The sequence below is a fragment of the Archocentrus centrarchus genome, chromosome 13, assembly GCF_007364275.1.
Source record: "Archocentrus centrarchus isolate MPI-CPG fArcCen1 chromosome 13, fArcCen1, whole genome shotgun sequence".
NCBI lineage: Eukaryota > Metazoa > Chordata > Actinopteri > Cichliformes > Cichlidae > Archocentrus > Archocentrus centrarchus.
Window position 1 is genome coordinate 41,150,530 of NC_044358.1, and position 19,688 is coordinate 41,170,217.

General features: G+C 40.3%; 1 protein-coding gene across 1 annotated transcript; it reads left to right on the forward strand.

The window, feature by feature from the left end:
• Positions 1–2,816: 2,816 nt before the first annotated feature.
• kcne4 (potassium voltage-gated channel, Isk-related family, member 4) lies at positions 2,817–4,926 on the forward strand. The gene is made up of 2 exons (XM_030744949.1): positions 2,817–2,884; positions 3,413–4,926. Exons 1-2 carry the CDS (start codon positions 2,862–2,864, stop codon positions 3,984–3,986), a joined length of 597 nt encoding a protein of 198 aa, XP_030600809.1. The 5' UTR covers positions 2,817–2,861; the 3' UTR covers positions 3,987–4,926.
• The last annotated feature ends 14,762 nt before the right edge of the window (positions 4,927–19,688 follow it).

Genomic DNA, 19,688 nt, shown 5'->3' on the forward strand with positions numbered 1-19,688 from the left:
GTAAGTGTATTTTATTTCTGCCATGGTTACCAAGTCTAACTAATTAAATTGAAAGTATTGAGCACATTAGCCTTATTAGGTGTGGAGTAGATTCCTGTGTCACCAGACAACAGGCAAATGATGACATTTATTTGTGTCTGAATGTCAGCTACAGAGTGAAATCAGCCCCCACTGATTCAATAATGGTAATGACTAATTGGAAACAAATTCAATCATTAATGCTCAGCAGTCATTGGAGTTTCGAGGAGTCAGTTTGAAGTGCTGGCAGACCGATCCTTGGCTGTGACTGATGAAATGGGTGTTCAGACTACTGAATGACATCAGTCACTTGGATGTCACGTTTTTAAAACCAAAGGAGGCGCCCCTGAAATGACACAGAGAATCAAAAGGTCAATCAAATGCTAAATGGAAATAAAACTGCAAGAGGACCTCCACGAGCTTTAACTTCTAAATTAGCTTTGTTTTCTGTAGTCATGCACTAATTAGCTGGAGGGTCATTCCTCTTATCTCAGACAAGTAAGTCTGAGATAAGTGTTACTTTAGACATGATCTATTTAATAGAATTTTACAGGGAAAGGAGTCAAGCAAAATGAACTCAGTGCTGTGCACAAGTCTTGAGCCACCTCTCATTTCTTTATGTTTTGCTTTCAAGCAGCCAAACTTTTTTTTTTTAAAGTGGTCTTGAGCAATAGTTCTGAGAGATGCATCTGGCTCTTCGTTTGATCCACCTACAGTTCGCCAAAGCCTCATCAGAAATGGTCTCAGTGGAAGGGTACTCATGCAAAACCATCTGGAAAGCATCTGACTGGCAATAGTTTTATTCTTCAACATGACAATGATCCCAAACGTAGTGCCAATGCAGTAAAAGCATACATGGACAGAAAAACACACAATGGAACACTATCAGTCATGGATTAGCCTCCCCGGGGCTCAGACTTCAATATTATTGGATCAGTGTGGGAACATCTTGACAGAGAACAGAACAAAAGGAAGCCAACATCCAAAGAGGAGCTTTGAATGTCCTTCAAGAAGCCTGGAGAAAGGTTATATTTCTGGTGTAAAGTTGGCCATTTCAAGATGGCGGTCTATGGGGATTAACTTGCTTTTGGAGCAGCCTCAAGTGGCCACTTGAGGAACTGCAGTTTTGACACTTCACGTCAGCTTCAGAGACTGCAGCTTTCGATGAACTTAGAATTCTCACATCTGCAGCTCTTCTCAGTCTAATAACAACTCATAGCAACTTAATGGTTTTGGTTCTCTCTTGTACATGATACAAAGCAGAGATATTTCTTTAAGTGGTTGGTGGAGACCAAAAAAGAGAGCAAAGGGACAGTCAGTACAGAGTTGCATTCACCAGCTGACCAGAAACACAACTCCAAATTAACAATGTTGCTGTATACTGCGATAACTGGTGGAGGTGTAAAAATAGTGCTTTGCTGATACACTGATATTTTAGGTTCACATTCTGCTTCTGCTACCTCAAAGTGACAAAAAAAAAAAAAAACACCTGTTACCACACTTGAGTATTACCTTTTTTAAATACATTATATTTCCTTTGTAATGCATTCAAGAGGGCAATACTGCACTTTTTATTTACATATATTTTTAAAGTGGCAGCACAGTGGTGCAGTGGTTAGCACTGCTGCCTCACAGTTAGGATACCATCTGGAAGGCCTGGGTTCGATTCCACCTTGGCCCAAACTCTGTGTGGAGTTTGCATGTTCTCCCTGTGCTTGTGTGGGTTTCCTCCCACAGTCCAAAGACATGCACTTGCTGGGGTTAGGTTAATTGGCTACTCTAAATTGCCCACAGGTGTGAATGTGAGTGTGAAAGGTTATTTGTCTCTCTGTGTTGGCTCTGCGTGGGTGTACCCTGCCTCTTGCCCTATGACAGCTGGGATAGGCTCCAGCCCCCCTGCGAACCTGAATAGGATGAGCGGAAGCGAATGGATGAGTGGATATTCTTGAAGTTACAACTTAATTTTGAAATTAACATTTGACATCTAAAACAACAGACAATAAACAGTGTTGCTAAAGATGGGCCCTTCTGAAGTGCATTTGCATTTTAAATAACCTCCTTCACTGGTTAAAATAATTTTGCATCTCAACTGGGACTCTAAAATACTTCTGATTGTAAGACTGTCATTTTGCTAACAGCACTACTAACAGTACTTACTTTGGGTAGGGTTTGATTTTGGCTGCAGGATTTAAAGCTGTGATTATTATATTGTTACAGGGATAATTCTGCTGGAGAAAAACATACTGTCAAAACATACTCAGAATATTTGTCGGTACAGACACAATGGAGAGATGGTGTCTGCCTGCATTATTCATACACGTCTTTAAATTTTTATTCATAGACTTTTGGCTCATTTGCAAAGAAATGGAAGTCTCAGTTGAATTTATTTGTTTGTGCTTTGGAATAGTCCAGACACTTGATGGAAATATAGTGGTCCAATAAGACAGTAGAAAGTGTGAGCAGGGACTCCAGAATTAATTCACTTTTCATCAGCTGCGTCTAAACAGTCTAGAAGTATTTTTCCATTACGCCCTCCCAGGAGCCACTTTCTCTTGGACTCTGGAGATGTGATGTAATTCTTCATCAGATCTAAAATACTCATGAGCATCTGATGGTTTCATAAGAATCCTCCAGAGGTGTGCATATTATTCAGAGATGTACTTCATTTTTAAAACACGACATTCCCTAAAGCTTTCCATAGACAGAGGGCTCATCTTACAATCAGTCCCCGTCATGTGACTCATGATGACGCTCCAGGGAAAGAGTATAAATAACTTCTTCCATTTAGTAGTTCTGCCAAACTCCAAAAGAGCTGCAAGACGACACAAGTGGTGAAGGCCCACATGAGACATAGCGCTTCAGTTTGGTGAGTTTACAAATCACGACACTCTCGTTAATGTTTATAGTGTAGTTTGAGACGAACTAAATCCGTTTGCTAACTTTTTCATAACTTCAAGGAAATACAAAAAAAAAAGTCTAATTAGAAGATAACATAAGTGTATAATTTTTAAATAACCTTCAAAATATAGTTTTTAAGCAATCATTGCAATCACAGAAGAATACAGTATGTGTAACTCTTAACTCAGTATTACTCAGTATTCTGGCACCATTGATTAAATGCATTATTTTAATATTTATTGCAATGTGATTTCATCAACAGTTACACATAAAGCTAAACTCGTAAAAAAGTTTTTATATATATATATATATATATATATATATATATATATATATATATATATATATATATATATATATATATATAAAATTTATTCTTTTTGGGGGGGGGGGGGTACTTTAGAAACATTCCCGTGTGCGTAAAACGCGCGTACGATGTGCGTAAAAAGTTCAAAAAGCCTTATATTTATAGATGGAATTCTTTGTCTTTTTCTAGGTCCCCCACTCAAAAGCTGCTTTTAAACATGGAGCACTTGGAAAACTCGACAGCTTCCCCCAAACCCCACTTCCCGCACACGCAGATCAACGAGGAATCCCATGAAGACAAAAGCGACGGGAACACGTACCTGTACATATTAATAGTCATGTCTTTCTACGGAGTCTTCCTCTGTGGTATAATGCTGGGCTACTTCCGCTCCAAGAGGAGGGAGAAGAGGAGGGTCAACATATTCACGCGGCTGGTGCACGAGGAAGAACAGCGGGAGTGGGGTGCCTTGCCCAAGAAGTACAGCCTCAGCTGCCCCGCCGCGGCCTCGGGACTACGCTCGGTACAGGTGTCTCTGCCTTTCTATAATAACCACGGCAGCTATTTTGGGAATCTCCATTATGAGAGCGCGCTGCCTTCTCCGCTGGCCTGCGTGCTGTGCACGGAGCAGAGCAGCATCAGCTCCTTGTGCTCCTCCGCGGACACGCGCCTCACCATAGAGGAGGAGTCCGACAGCGGAACGGCGGAGGGACCGGAGGAGAGCGTTAAGGCAGGGTCCGAGAACAGCGGGGATGATTCAGGCTGAACTTTGCCCCCCAGAAGACGAGAAACATCACCAAGATCAGGAAGTCCTCTGGCGTCTTACTATCAAAGAGCCCAACATCAACATCCAAGCCAACATTATCTATGATATGATATCCATGAAAGGGCTGGGAACTGTCAAAGAAGCCTGAGTGTTTAAGATGCTGCTCTCAGGCCACTTAGAGGGGGCATTTTTGTTTGATGTGTCATGGTTATGACCGAGTGCCCAGCAGCAGCATGAAACCACAGATAGACACCAGGTTAGACCACATATTTAAATATGTATCCCTGCTTTTATTTAAAATGGCAATATGAGATGCATATGTCATTTTACATGTTATATGCTGGAATAACTTCCAGGTGAATTCTGTTCATGTTAAACTCAGATATGCTTAGTAGAAGTCAATCAGATTTTACGTACTTATTTACCATTATACTATATGATTTCACTGTATTGATGATTTTTTTTTTTTTTTTTTTTACCTCATTCTGTGGTGACCCCTCCCTGCTGGAGCTCTCCCCCCACACCCACCCCCTCCTGACGCCACACTGAGCACCACTGCGCTGGTTTGGGCTGATGACTCACCCTGCTGCAGGAGCAGGAGTGGAAGACAGAGGGGTTTTTTTTTTTTTTTTTTTTTCCTCTTTTTTGGAAGATTTTTGGTCTGAAGCTGAACTTGACTCTTTCTGGCCCACCCGGCCTTTAGTTTTTAGTTTAGTTTTTTTTTTTTTTTTTAAATCCTGGAACCCACTTGAAAAATGGTGTAAACTCTAATGTAACTGTAGATTTGTACACACACACACACACACACACATCGGTGAGTTAGGTTTACTTGATGGAACCACTGCACTGTACATATGTTTGTATTTGTCACACTGTAAGGCTTAATTTAAAGTAGAATCTCTGTAGCGGTGCAGAAAGAATAAATGCTTTTGAACTGAAACAAGGTCTTTTGCACTGTGATGTTTCACCGATGGAGGGCAGTGTTGTAGTGTTTGCGCCTAACCAAAAAGGATGAGGTGGGATGAATTGAGGAAAAATCTTGACTATTTTTAGAACGCCTTGATTAACATCAGAATAATGCAGAACAGGGCTTGTTAATAAGTGCATCATTACCACCTAAGCTCATCTGGGTTTTTTGTGCACATCCTCAGTTAAACCTCCAAAACTCTTACAAAAGACAGCAGGCTTAATGACAGCGATCATTGTTCTGCTTCTTAGTTTAAAAACTGAACATGCCTAAACCTTCACTGTCAGCTAATTAAGGAGCCTTAAACCATTTGTTTATTTATTAGAAATATTTTATTGGTTTGGAGATTTAAGGTCATGGCAGACCACCTGAGGGATGGCAGACAGCATCTATAGACCCATCAGCCTCGATTATCACATGGTGATTTGACACGGAGCACCAACAGACAGCAGCAATGATTCACCGAGGTTTTTCTCTGAAGGGGAAAACATGTCAAGTTTTCTGTTCACTCTTTTGTTTGTTTTTTTTCTCCACTGCATCATCGACCCTGTCCACCTCCCTCTTACACGCATGCGCACGCACAAACATGGGCTATGAGGACCGCAGCAGGCTCCGAGTCCCACAGCTGCAATGACAGCTCGTCAGATCAACATTAGCACCAGCAAAGGCCACAGGGAATACAAGCCTTTATGACGTACATGTATTGACAGCATATCAGTGCTCATAGCCCTAAAGGTGTCTGTAAGGGTCTGGGTCTGTTTGTTATTCCAGCATGCTTAATTTAACACCATTGTAAATACATCTCAGTGAACTGAAAGGCAGGAAATCAGCTACACTAAATATTTGGTTTTATGGATTTATGAGTTTTTATGGTCCTCAGCCTCATCCCAGGAGATCAGACATTTAGTTCATATCAAGAGGAGTACCCACTCCCCTGAAAGTTCTCATGTAAATCAAAGCAGATTTAATGTGAAAGTCAAAGTTTATTGGAAACATAAACACTGAAATACTGGACTTCAAAAGTATTCAGCACCATCAAGACTTTGTTTAGTGTATGGGGGCAAAAATGAGAGCAGGCTATGTGGAGAATTCTCTGTCAGCTTTGCTGCAGATTTCCATCCATTCTTCTTTGCAAACTGCTCAAACTCTGTCATGTTGCATGGGGAGCCAACTGTCTATCTCTTTAGGCAAGGCTCCTGACTTTGTCAACATTAATACTGTTGCTTTGTTTGTAGCTCTGGTTTTATGCTTAGGGTCTAAGCATGGTGTTTAAATTAATGGCACCAAGCCATTAGCTTTTGGTCTACTATGAAACCCCAACTGGTGAAGCGCCTGACCAGCTGTTGCTGGATCCACAGTGTTGCCAATCTAAGCTTCAGAGGTCAGGAATAATTTCAGTTTTATTTTTTGGCGGCATGGCTTCCCTTTTTTTTTTTTTTTTGTCTAGCACAGTTATTCAGTTTTTAGCCACAGTAGCAGCAATATTATATGGTTGACACAACACTTTCAAGATTTCCTCAACATTCAACAGCTGGATTCTGATAAGGTATTCACGATTTCCTTTAGATGCAGCCTAAACCCTGAGTTAATTGACCTTTCCACCAGCACACCTAGCTGTTATTTAATTTATACTAAAAACTAACTTTACACTACCTGCATGTTTTATAGGAACTTTCATGGTTCCTATAGAATAAACCCTACTGATTTGATGTCTAGTTACCACTGTGAGGTTGAAAATGCTTGAAAAACCAACAGCAGCATGTTATGACTGGTGCTAGTTTACAAATGTTGGCAGAATACCTCACTCAGCTAAAAATCAGTTTGTTAGCATTATCATTGTGACCAAGTTAGCATACTGACTTTTCAGAAAGTTAGCCACATGTTAGCATGCTGTGTTAGCATTTAGCTCAAAACACTACTGTGGCTTAGCCCAGCATCAAGTTTGGCTGTGGATGGCATGCTCTTGCTATCCCTCGGTGATTTAACTGGACTCAAATAATAGCTCAGACTCATAGTATACCTAAATTATTACTAGTGCCGCCATTGGCTTCAAAGGTCTGGGTAGGCTTATTATTTAAATCGCCCGACAGCCATATCTGAGTTAGAATTGCGAGAAAGATGGCAACATGAAGACAAAGGTGATTGTCTGTGTTGTTAGGGGGGTAATTAGCAGACTATCGAAGTTTTGCAGACACGTGACCACGAACCATATGATGTTAACTTGTCCGCCACTGTGATCACAATCTTTATGACGAAGTACGCTCAAGTGAATAAGCCCCCAATCATAGGCCTACAGACCTGAAAAGTGCAACAGAAAAAGGAAATGGAAATGGAGGAAATGGAGAGTGTTCACTGTCGAAGGAAAAGTTGTGCCTTTTAATTGTTGGTCACAACGGTGAGGCACAACTTTTAGTTTAGGGGCAAACCTCTTCCATTTCCTCCTCCTCCAGGCAATCTGCTGGCAACCAAAGCAATCACAAGGAGGTTTTTGGTGTAGCACCTTCTTTGTGACCAATTTCAAGAACCAGTAACCTCCTGGAACCGCTGGCAGCCAGTTGGAGAATGCACATTTTTTTCCCCAGCAACTAGTGGTTGTATCATGTCAAGTATATTGGGCAACTATCACACAATGTGCATAAGACATGCGTAAAGCATGGATGTAGCCACCATGATGAATCCTTTTGAAAGCCTCTACAATTTGGCTGCCACACTGTCAATTTTTGTAGCCAGATGTTACCATATTTGAGCAACGGGAATGTTAAACTAGCTGCTTGGGAACACATACCTTCAAATTAGTGCTATGTAACAGAATAATAAAATACTAGAATTTTATGGGTCAAAACTAAAGCACAAACATTTCATTAATACAAAATGCTTAATATTATAGACATTTTTAGTGGAGGGGAGTACGCAGGTCATCTTTTCAGAACACACTGCAATCAAATAAGTGGGAAGTGCCATGAGAAGAAGAGCAAAAGAGTGAGCCAGGAGCCTTTATGTATGTCTCTGTTTCTTCTTCCTTTCCTCCAGACAATTTGACACAGACTTGTTGAAGCATTCTAAATCGTATTTCCAACATAAACACCCAGCTGAATTATTCATGCACAGCAAACGCACACAACCACACAGTGGACCATTCTTTTATTATCAACCAGGAAGTCGAAGGGGGTGCACTGCTGCGTCTCTGGGAGCAAGCAGGAAAAATAACTGCAAACTGCCTTTGTCCTGTTTCACAGTGGAACGATGGCTGTGTGAGTGTGTGAGAGAGATAGTGGGGGCAGAAAGCAAGAGAACAAGTTAGTGTAACTGGGGCAAGAATAAGAAGCAGATGTGATGCAGGGATCGTCTCTTGCACTGTGAAGCAGGATGTGTGTCATTAGTGTCCCCCCTGTGGGAGTCAATGGTGGAGCCTGCGTTCTGCCTCAGGCCTCTCTCTCACACACACACACACACACACACACACCACCACCACCACCATCTCTCCTTTTCCATCCTTATCCTCCTCCTTTCTTCCGCCCTTCTGTCATTTCATTAAACATAAGGTTGAGATTTCTTCAGAGTGGAACCTTTTTAGCATGAGTTTATGTAGCAGGTCCATATAGCACTGCTCTGGTTGTCAGTGGGACTCTCATTCAGATTTCCTATAAATATCATTTGCATTAGTGTTTTAAGTAGCTGCGCTAATGAAGAGATAATGTATAAAAGCAGAGAGCTGTACTGACAAAGCCATAGTTAGTTATTAGCCAACTCTTCTTACATCTACAGAGGGAATGGGGTTAGATTACTCTTAGCACTGTTAAGGTGATTTCACACAGGAAGTGACACAGTGCACTGACCACTGTGAAATGTTAAGACCGCCCACGCGGCCAGTAGAAAGGAGCCATCCAGTTAGCAGCAGACAGGAAAAGCTGATAACGTGTGTCTGAATTTACTGAATACCACAACATGTTAGGGTTTGTATCTAGACAACATGAGCAAAACCCTTTCTTGTAAACATGTTGTAAGTCTTAGAGTTAGATTTGTTATGCATCTATTAAAGGTCTTGAGTTAATGTGGAAAAGAGGCTGAGACAACACACACCCTGGTGGATATTTTAAAGATGCTATTTTGGACTTTCCTCTGCAACTCCCTCAAACAGTGCATCGAACCCAGCGGTGAGGGCAGTGTATACCACTTCCTGTGTGAATGCACCATTATGAACCCAATTTCCACCAGCAACAGGAGGCAGCAACACTGAAAACACCCCCTGTAACAGTTCAAACTTAGAAACTAGAAAGGTAAAGGAGTTAGTGGAAGCAAAAACAGACGTGAATCGGAGTTTCTGATAACATCACAAATACAAGTTCTATAACTTATATTTGTCAGGTTATCAGAAATATAACTCTTCTCCATGCTAACGCAAGTCTGCATTGGCTGTGACAAATCACCCAACCTTTTTAGGTCATGAAAATGGAGAAATTATAACACAAATCCAAAGCAGTTATGTCAGACTTGCATCACTTGGGCTCCTACCCATGCCGAGAGTTAATATTTGGCAATCTGAAAACCCTAAGAGGTAACTTTACTTTAGACGTCTAACAGAGTACTAATAGCTAAATGATGTGCTGATATTTTTGTGTGTACTTTTAAATGAGTCTACAGATGCTTTCCTTTCATGTTCTAGTTTTCATTGGCTTTCCTCTTTTTCACCTTACTGGGATGTTGGGCGTCTGAACAATAAGGTAGCACTGCTCTCCTGAGCCGTGTCTGCCTCCTCATTTGGCATTTCAGTATGCCACACTAATCCACACTGTATGAACCGTTGCTCACAGCCTCTTGCAGACTAATAACATGGGGATGAGAATGTATTCAGACATTCAAGACTCTTCTGATGAGCTTATTATGAAAGCCACAACTTTCTTTGGAGTTCTTGAATTGATTCTGACCTTTTGATCTTAATCTCAGACACTGTTAGTGTCTAATCTTAGAAAGCTTCTCCACATATTGTGTTTGTTTTAAAGTCATTCTCCTGGGCAGACCATAATATCTTTTTCACAATCACTAATCCAGTGAGATTTCAGTTCACCCTGAGAGGTGTTCTTCTATTTAACATTTCCTACAGCACAATGATAATAACTGTTTGTGTGCTAACTTCCTCCTCTTTGAATAAACTGCCATTCAGTCTTTGTCAACAGGCTCTTATCCACTGAATGCACTCACACATCTGTCAGCTCAAACAAAACAGAAGGAAAATAGGTACAAATTCTGGGTGATCTGCACAATAAATGTGTTTCTTTTAGACTGTGGATAGTCATGTTTTCCTTTACACAAACAGTAGTCTGGAGTCAACCTTTTATCTAATGAGTGTAACTATGGAAACATAAGCCAAAAGACTAATTTGCATCTGTCCTGCTGGTCTGGAGGAAGCACGGCCACTAGTCAAGAAAAAGGAGAGCCTGTAAAGTACAGAATAAATGGAAAAGGAAGTGGAAAAGTTAATCAAGCAGTTACTGTAAATTCGTATACAGAGTGGCATGTCACTTGTTTAAGCTGGAGGAGAATCAGTGTCTATACTATTGGAAATTTGGAATACTATGCACTTCATGGCAGCTATACAGTGGGTGAATGTTTTTTCACAACTCACATTTTTAGATTTTCTTAAGGCTTGAAGATAGGGGCCTGGCTGCTTTGATTGACAGAAGAACCACAGGAAGCTGTAGCAGATCACTGTCTGCAAGGCTTCACCTGCACTGGACCTCTCCCTGTGTTTGTACATTTTTTAATGGAATTATCTGGAAAAATATGCTTTGTTGTGAGGTTCAAGAAGCTTGTGTTTTGTTGATGAAATCCTACTATTTTATTAAAGTTTGCGCTAATGATCAGGTTTCTGTGTCTGTGTATCATACCCAAACTAGCTAGCACTGCCTGTTTAATTAGCATTATATCCTGTTGCCCAAATATGGTTACTTCTGGCACAAAAAAAAAAAAAAAAATCCATAAGTGAAGTCAAAACACTAACACTGAGGCTTCAAAATCTTAAGCAAGAAATGTGTCATGTCACATTGGCTACTTCCATCTTTTATATACAGTCTTTATATCCAGGCATAAATGTAGAAGAATCTGCAGAATTGCCTCATAGCAAGACGTTCCCACACTGTAAACCCAGATTTTGATTCCACTTAAAAATATTGAGTTCATATTACTTAAAATTGCCTAGAATGTGAACATTACTTGTTAAAGCTGAGTAGACTGTACTTTTTGATGGTCTATCTTATTGTAATCATGTGTTTGAGTTCAAACAACTTAAAATCAAGTTTTGCACCTGCTAAAAATCTAGTTTATACCAGCTTTAACAGACTGGACTAACCTGCAGCTGAATGGTGGCATGATGGTTAGCAGTGCTACCTCACAAGTAGAATGCCATCTAGAAGGTCTGGGTTCAATTCTGGCTTGGCCCAGGCCTCTCACTGTTTGGAATAGAAGACATTTAGTTTTTGTTCACAACGTTCTCTCGTATAGTTTTTATTGTTCCATGGACAAATGTTATCTGTAAATGTTAATGTACCAGCATTCAGCACGGCTGAGTTTTATCATGTTTATTTACCAAATTTAAACAGACACAGTTCAACACTGTAAAAAATATTTGTGTTACTTGGCAGCATGGTGGTGTGGTGGTTAGCACTGCTGCCTCACAGCTAGTCTGGGTTCAATTCCACCTTAGCCCGGGACTCTTGCTGTGTGGAGTTTGTATGTTCTCCCTGTGTCTGTGTGGATTTCCTCCCACAGTCTGAAGACATCCAGTTACTGGGGTTAGGTTAATTGGTCTCTCTCTAAATTAGTTCACACCTGCAGGTGTGAATGGTTGTCTGTGTCAGCCCTGCAACAGGCTGGTGACCTGTACCAGGTGTACCCTGCATCTTACTGCCTTGTCAGCTGGGATAGGCTCCTGCCCCCACCACCCCCACACAACCATGAAAAGGACAGGGGGGATTGATTGATCAAAAGTCATTTTATTTTTTCATGAACTATAAAAGATAAATGTGGTCAATTAGAACATGCAATTTAGTTCAATCGGAAATGGAGTAGTGCTTACTTAACAGGCTGAGTTAAATAAACTGTTTCATTACTTAAAAAATTTAAGGCAACGAGTTACCTTGGTTTTTTTGAGTAGATTCAACTTATCCGGGTTTACAGTGCAGGTTCAAATAAAGCATAATGACCATGTCATTCCAGGGCTGTACGCTTACTTTTTCAGGTGGCCGCACTGGTATTAGCAAGCTAAATATTTCAGTAGCACAAAAATAATTTAGTAGCACACACAAGTGCAAAGTTTGATATGTTTTATTGGTCGATAACATTTAATACTGGTCAAAAATGCATTTTTGTAGGTTGACTGGCAATAGAACTGGATCTTTAATTAAACAACATTCTGACATTATAGAACCATCACAAATAATGTAATGAACAAATTATTCACTTTTTAATATCAACCTTAAGTAAAAGACAAAAAAAAAAAACAGCTATTAAAATGTGCCTTTTGAAACTCTGATTGTTTGGCTAACAAAAACAAAATCTAATAAATAAAGATAAGTATCAATAAAAATAATAATAACCAAGAGAAATAAATAAAAGCAATGGTAAATGGACTAGTTCTTATATAGTGCTTTTCTGTTCTGAGCACTCAAAGTGCTTATACAACATGTTTGCATTCACCCATTCATACAAGCACTTCCGTGAAACTAAGCTAATTGCTTTTATTGTCTAACAGTCACACATCCACACTCCAACGCTTGCGTCGGAGAGCAACTTGGGGTTCAGCCCTGCCCCGGAAACACAAGAGTGAAGTAATCCCACACACTCAAAACACATTCACACAGATAGCAGAGAGAGAGAGCAATGAGAACAGCACAGGAGGACAGAGAGACCATGACACTGTGTTAGTCCTGTGTACACTGACTTTTGCCCTATGACAGCTGGGATAGGCTCCAGTCCCACCACAACCCTGAATTGGATAAGCGCAAGAAGATGGATAGCATTTTCCATCTTACGGCCACCTCTATCATGCTGGTATCTCCTGAAGAAAATACTCTCAAATACACCAGATACATGTGATGTCTCCCTTGGACTATCATGTTACCCAGTGCATAAACTGCTGCTTTTACAATAGAGCCTGACTCATTTATAAGTCTGGGGGTGTACGGACATAGTCACACGTGACACATCGAGCCAGGAGCAGTGAAGTCGTTACCCGGTTCTGAAAATACTTGGTCACGGCTTTGTTAGTGCTGTGTGTGAAGCCTCATTAAGTCAGTGGGAGGTGTTGAGCCTTCCTGCCAGTTTTGCCTGAATCACTACTAATGAGCGCAGTCATGGATCACTGACAAGGTGTAGGAAAGCTAAATTTTGCTTTATTTTTCAGTAGCTGCTCCATGTAATCGCACACTGCAGGCCCTCTCAAACAGCAGCAGCAGAAGTTGCTTTCTGCTGGCTGTTTAAACACACCTGTCTAATGAAAGGCAAATTAAGCCACTGTTGTTAATTATGCATTCAAAGAGCTAGCCCCTATAGGCTTGTTACCGTGACAACAACCCAACGCAAGTATCTCCATCATTATCTTCTTGAAAGCTGTGCTCTGTCACTGTCACATTGCGATCTTGTGACTGCCTGTTTTGGTGCATCTCCACTGACGCTGAGAGTCAGAAGACTTTACTGTGGTGGACACTGGTGCTGATAGCAGATATGGTGCCATGCCATATGGTGTAAGCAATTATATGCAACAATTTCATTCTGCACGGGTACAGTATACTAATAAACTAATATAGCCATGTGTTCACGTGGGAGCATCTTGAGTGATGTAAATATTAACACTATATTATTTAATCACTGGGTAATTATCATTTTATTAGCTGAAAATGGTGCACCACTGCTGACCAGTCTGGTGGGAGTTTTATTACAGCTGGAGAAGGTATTAAGTTATCTAGTGATAATTAGATAATCAGGAAACTTTCTCTGTGGTCCACTTTGATTTTTTCCTTGGTAAAATATTCTGTAAGTATTTAGCCGTGTGCTTTGGATCATTTTCCTGGTGAAGGACCCACTCCTGTTGCTTTAATAATCTTTTTGGTTGATTTCTTTATGTTTGCATCCAAATTCTCCTGGACATAATTCTTTCCCCCGGGCACAACTTTCTACCATCAGATCTGTGTAGGCTGAATTTGGACCCATCTAGAAAAAAAAAAAAATGTCTCCAAAAGTTACTCTTTCTGTCCTGTTCTTTTGCTAATTTAATCCTTGATGATTTTTTTTTCTTTGAGCTTGTGAATGGCTTTCACACTGTACACAATCTTCCTGGTCTGAGAAGTGTGTTGCATCTGTTGTTTCTCTGTGATCTCTGAAGCTGTTTATGGCCTGTTTTTCCACAATGTTGCTCACAATTACGTGGTCCAATCTGCTGCTGGTCTCTGGGCCTGTGTACCTTCTGTTCTCAGTCACAAGTCCTCCATTTTTAACTGTGGAGAATAGAAGATTTTTTTTCTATTTATAGTAGCTTCTAGCCAGTTGCAAGATCATTTACAGTTGATCTATAAATTCAGTTATCCAAAATTCACTTATGTGCTTCTGTCCAAATACTATTTTGTTGCCAGTGGCTACAGTGGCTGAAAGCGCAATAAAACTATGACCCTCCTAACAATCCAATGTTGTTAGCAACATACTACACTAACTCCCATAGTTTTCAATTCTATTTCATGGTCTGATCATGGTTTGATCTCTGCTCTAGTGAGCTTCCTTTATGGTTCTCTTTTTCTATCATAAGAATTTTACCCCTGTTTGTTTGGAGGCTTAATTCCACATTAATCCTATGTGGTAAGTGTCACTGCAAGCATTAGAGAGGAACTTCTGTAAGTCCCGTTTTTCAAAAGAAGCTGAAATAGTTCAAGCTGAAACAGAAGTAGCAGAGGCAAGCATGTCATGTTTACATCTGGAAGCTAAAAAAAAAAAAAAAAAAAGCAGGCCGTTGAAAATTTGCCAACATGACATCAGCAGCTTATTTGGCTCTTGCTCAGACATATATGTGATTAATCACAGGATCACTTGAGAGCTGTTCTTAAAGGTTACTCCTACACTTTGCAGCATGTAGGTGTAAGTCTGACAAATGGGATTTTGTTCTTCAGTTTTAGCAAAGTGTAATTCTTTAATATCAAATAGTCTGGTGTTATGATTTCAGCGAGAACTAGCAGGCTCAAAAACAAGGACAGCTGAGACTTAGTTCAGAGCAGACAGGCAGGTGTGTTTCCAGACAGGATGGTTTCCTAAGGCAGGGCTGGCTAGAACACTGGATGATTATAGCACACAGGTAAGCAGAAACAGGTAAGTACTGGGAACAATACACAAAGCAAAGCACATGCGTGAGATTGAATGTACTACCAGTTGAAGCTGAGCGATAGAGCAACTGAATGAGTCCCAAACACAGGACCTCAGAGAGAAACTCACAGGTACAGCGAGACTTTGCACACACACCCACTCATCCAGATGCCACTGAGAAATAGAGAGAAGTCAAACATTTCACAGTGGCCTGAGAGTCGTTTTGGCCCACTGTGAACTTCACCAGCACTATTGTTGCAGGCAGGAATGAGCAGCCCAGAATCCATGCATAATATGTAACTATCTTAGCTATAGACTGCTCATTCCTACAGCAATCTCTCTGACACAGGTTCACAGGCTAAAGATGGACCTGGCTTCTGTAGAGAAGCAAATGGCTGATTCGAGAGAAGGTTAAGAGCTAGAAGAGAAGGAGAGAGTATTAAAGGAAAAGGCTGACAAATGCACTTAATGGCTAAAAGTAAGCACCTGACAAATTAATCACAAATGCAGGTTAAAATACTAGCAACCTGCTTTACATTTTTGCAGCTCATGTTCATTTTCAGTGTACAGGCAAATTGTTTTTTGTGTGTCTTATACATTTATGCTATGAGGTGGGAATTTTCTCTGGTGCACCCACACCGATGTATACCTTAAAAATTCTGAATTTAAACAGACTTGTCTGGATATGCCAGTGCTGATGATAGTTATAGTATATGAAAATGAAATATTGATATCAAACTAATAACACACACAATATCCTCAATGATTATGTTCTTGTTCTTTTTGTACAGTTATGGACTATACAGACACCTCCTTCCACTCTTTTTCTGAGTGCAATCATTCAAATAATCCTGATTTGAAAATACTGCAAGAAGCATTTTAAAATCTTGTCTTTTACAGGGGAGAAAAAAACATTTTAAACTCAAGAGTGCTGTGGCTCACTTTAAAAAAAAACAAAATCCCATTACCTATCTATCTTCCATCTCTAAATGAATATTTAACCAAAAATCTTGAATCTGTGGGCACGACCAAAACAAATGAAGAAAATTCGCTCCCTGGGCTCCACAGTTCCTCCAACAATTGGAGGAACCCAGATAATATTTACTTTGGGCTGATGTTGTAAAATATCTACTGATACATACTGATTTATATAAATATCTTTATATAAATATGTAACTATGCATAGTTATGAGTAATTTCAAACTGAATTTCTGTTGTTACTACGGCCCCCCCTGCAGTACTTTCACAGCCCCCTGGTGGGCCAAGGCCCACACTTTGGGAACCACTGGACTAGAGCAATGTCGACAGTTTTGAGTTTGACTGTGTGCAAAAATGGAAGTGACGTGAAGAATAAGCTTCCAGCCGGACACCTGGGAAAGCAGATGTGTGATTTCAGATCTTCCTTATTGAACTTACGCATAAGCTTCATTTTAAAGATGGCTGCCAAGCGGCGAGAACTTTGGTGCAACGCACAATAAGCAAAGTAAAACTGAACTGTCTATATTCTCTATTTCTCATGCATGATTATCTTTAAGCAAGTGTCAACCTTCAAGAGTGAGCTGCATAAAAACAGTATTTAGACTGAGGGAAGGAACGCTGTGTGCTTGGATGGCTCTGCAGGGCAGTTATTTATATGAACAAAAAGGGCTAGTGAACAATTATGAAAGTCACGTTAAGAAAGAGAAGGAAAACTCTCTGGCACATTAGAGGACAAGGGAACATTAAGAGTACAAGAGACCACAAGCCACCTATGTGTACTAAACCCTGAGCATGCAGATGCAGATTAAGAAATACATCAACCTGCTCTCAACCTTCTGAATAAGATAAAACAGCTAAGGAGCTGAGTGGTTTGACAACACAAACTTAAGCATTGTTTTCTTCCTCTTATTATCGTTGTTCTTGTTTTTGGCTATTGTCATTTCTTGGTATTTTATGAGTCCAGAACATTATTTCTCCTGTTCCCTGGTACCACATCCCACAGACACAAGGGGTTTCTGTGGCATTAAGATCCTGGTTCCGCTGCGTCGAGGCCACTGAAGTTCAATGAAGTCATTAATCATTGTTCCCAAAAAGAAATTTGCTGAAAGCTGCCATTAGAAGATGGTAACTTATGGCCATAAAGTGAGAATAGGTGTAAAATTTTGAGCCTACCATCTGGATCCTCAGCAGAAATTAAGATTAATCAGACCAGACTATATATATATATATATATATATATATATATATATATATTCAAGTCCATGTGGACAGGGAAGCCTCTGCAGCCTTTTATTTTCAGAAACTAAAGTTCTTGCTCACTGGGGATTATTGGATTGCTCAGGATTTACAATTAGATCTCTATTATTGTCAGCTGGAGCCATATGATTTGAAATGTCTCGTGTATTATAATATCACATCTTTTCACATCATATTGTATCAAATCAAATGAGCCTGTCAGCCTCACGTTTGGGAATTGTTTTGTTTTCTGAAACTCCAGAAGCGGTTTCAGAAGTAATGAAAAATCCGTTTGTCTGGCACCAACAATCATGCTACATTTAGCACCGCTGCGATCATCCTTTAACCCCTTCTGATGTTTGATATGAACAGTAAATGAAGCTCCTGATCCTGAGCTATATCCATGCAGTTGTGTTTAAGGGAAACTGCATGAACATATGTACAGATGTACAAGCAGGTTGCTGCATTTGTTGCAACAGTTTTACACGGTTAGAATGCACACACTTTGTTGTCTTACCTCCAGAAAGAAAACAAATGAATAAAACATTATAAAGTATACCCAGGGCCTAATACCAATGTATCGCCTATCGTTTAAGTTTTTCAACCATGTATTAAGATGTTTAATTATGAATTCACAATTAAATGTAGTGCCATCATTACTGGTGATCAAAAAGCCGTATCAGCTGAAGTCTCTAAAGAGTCTCTGGCAGATTCCTCAAACGGCTGCCTCCATCTGTCTGGACAAACAATTGATTTGCTTCTGCAGTGTTATTCTCTGTGGAGCTGTGAAGGCGAACACAAATAACCTGAGTAATGGCAACTTTCAACCTGAAGTGGCAATCAGGGAGATCAAAGAAGTCAGAACAAGTGGTTTTGCACTAGTTTTTTTAATGGTTATTTTATAGTTTGTTAAGTTTTTTGCGCAGAGTATGATGTGAATGAAATGAAGCGAGTGACTCATCCGCTCAGGTTATTTATAGACCGAGGGACAAAGCAGCACCAGTAGTGAGGGGAAGATGTCATAAAATGATAAGCGATAGCTCAATAGCTTCCTGCCTCCACAGCAGAGATTCATTAAAAGTACAAAGAGAAGCAAAACATTGCCAAAGGGAGAGCAGCAGGGCCCACGATCAACAACAGGTTATGCTTTCTAACATCACTCATTTTAGCATTTTCTGTTCTGGCACTGCTTAAGACTGACACACACCTGTTGTTAAAAAAAACAAAAACAACAGAAAATTGTGTATCTGTGTTTTTTCACGGTGCTCTGTAACCCCAGTTAATTTTGCATTGTTTCAAATGTCATTTGGTGTGGTGATCACCACAAAGAAAGTTCCATTTTCTTTCATAATGTTGGTGTGGCAGCAGGAGTCTCAGAAGTGGCGCTATCAGTGGAGCAAGAAACCACCAGCTGTAGGCCAGATGAATATTTTTCTTCATGGATCAGCTGATCCTTTAAGCCACTTTTGAAGTTTGTGAGTTTGAGTGTGGATCTCAACAGATGGGTTTCGGCTGAAGAATCATTTAAACATGCAAAGGGTACAGGTATTAAGTGGATTTCGGTCGTGACAGCCCTCTGTATTGCACCTAATGCACCTGGTAGGGCAGAAAAGCCACTGCAGGGGAGTGTGAACAACCAGGGAAAAATGTGAAGTGAAAATCATCTGAATGGATATGAATTATGTAAGGAAAATAAACAAACGAGTTTGCTGATACTGCTGTGCTATCTTTACCTTTTTATTGTTAATAATGGATAATAACTGTGGGCTGAGGAGAGTGAAGTTATTTGGCTTCTGAAGGGAGATACCTTTCCATTTTAAGCAGACAAAGCAAAAATCCCATAGCACTGCTCCCAAAACCCACACAACACAAAACAGACGTGACAAGCACTGCAGCCAGACAGTTTCCACTATCTGAGAGCCATTCGAATTCATCTTCACCACTACGTCTCTGGGGAGACCTCTGACAACGCATTGCTTTGACCTGCCACATCCTCCGGTTTTAATTCCTGAAGGTTTTTGGAGTGACTCAAACTTCATTTTCTGCCTTGTAACAGTATCCCCAGCTGAATTCCACGTTTCTCCACCCACATCAATGAACACCCCCAACAATGTCCTACTTTCCACTGTCTTCAGTCACAGCAGAGGTTTGTAGTCTTACAGACACTTTAAATGCAAACA

What these genes read in the sequence shown, in the direction of transcription:
- kcne4 (XM_030744949.1), top strand. Translation starts at nt 2,862, where the DNA reads ATGAGACATAGCGCTTCAGTTTG. An exon ending in AGACATAGCGCTTCAGTTTG is followed by an intron (nt 2,885 to 3,412) that starts GTGAGTTTACAA and finishes GTCTTTTTCTAG; the next exon opens with GTCCCCCACTCAAAAGCTGC.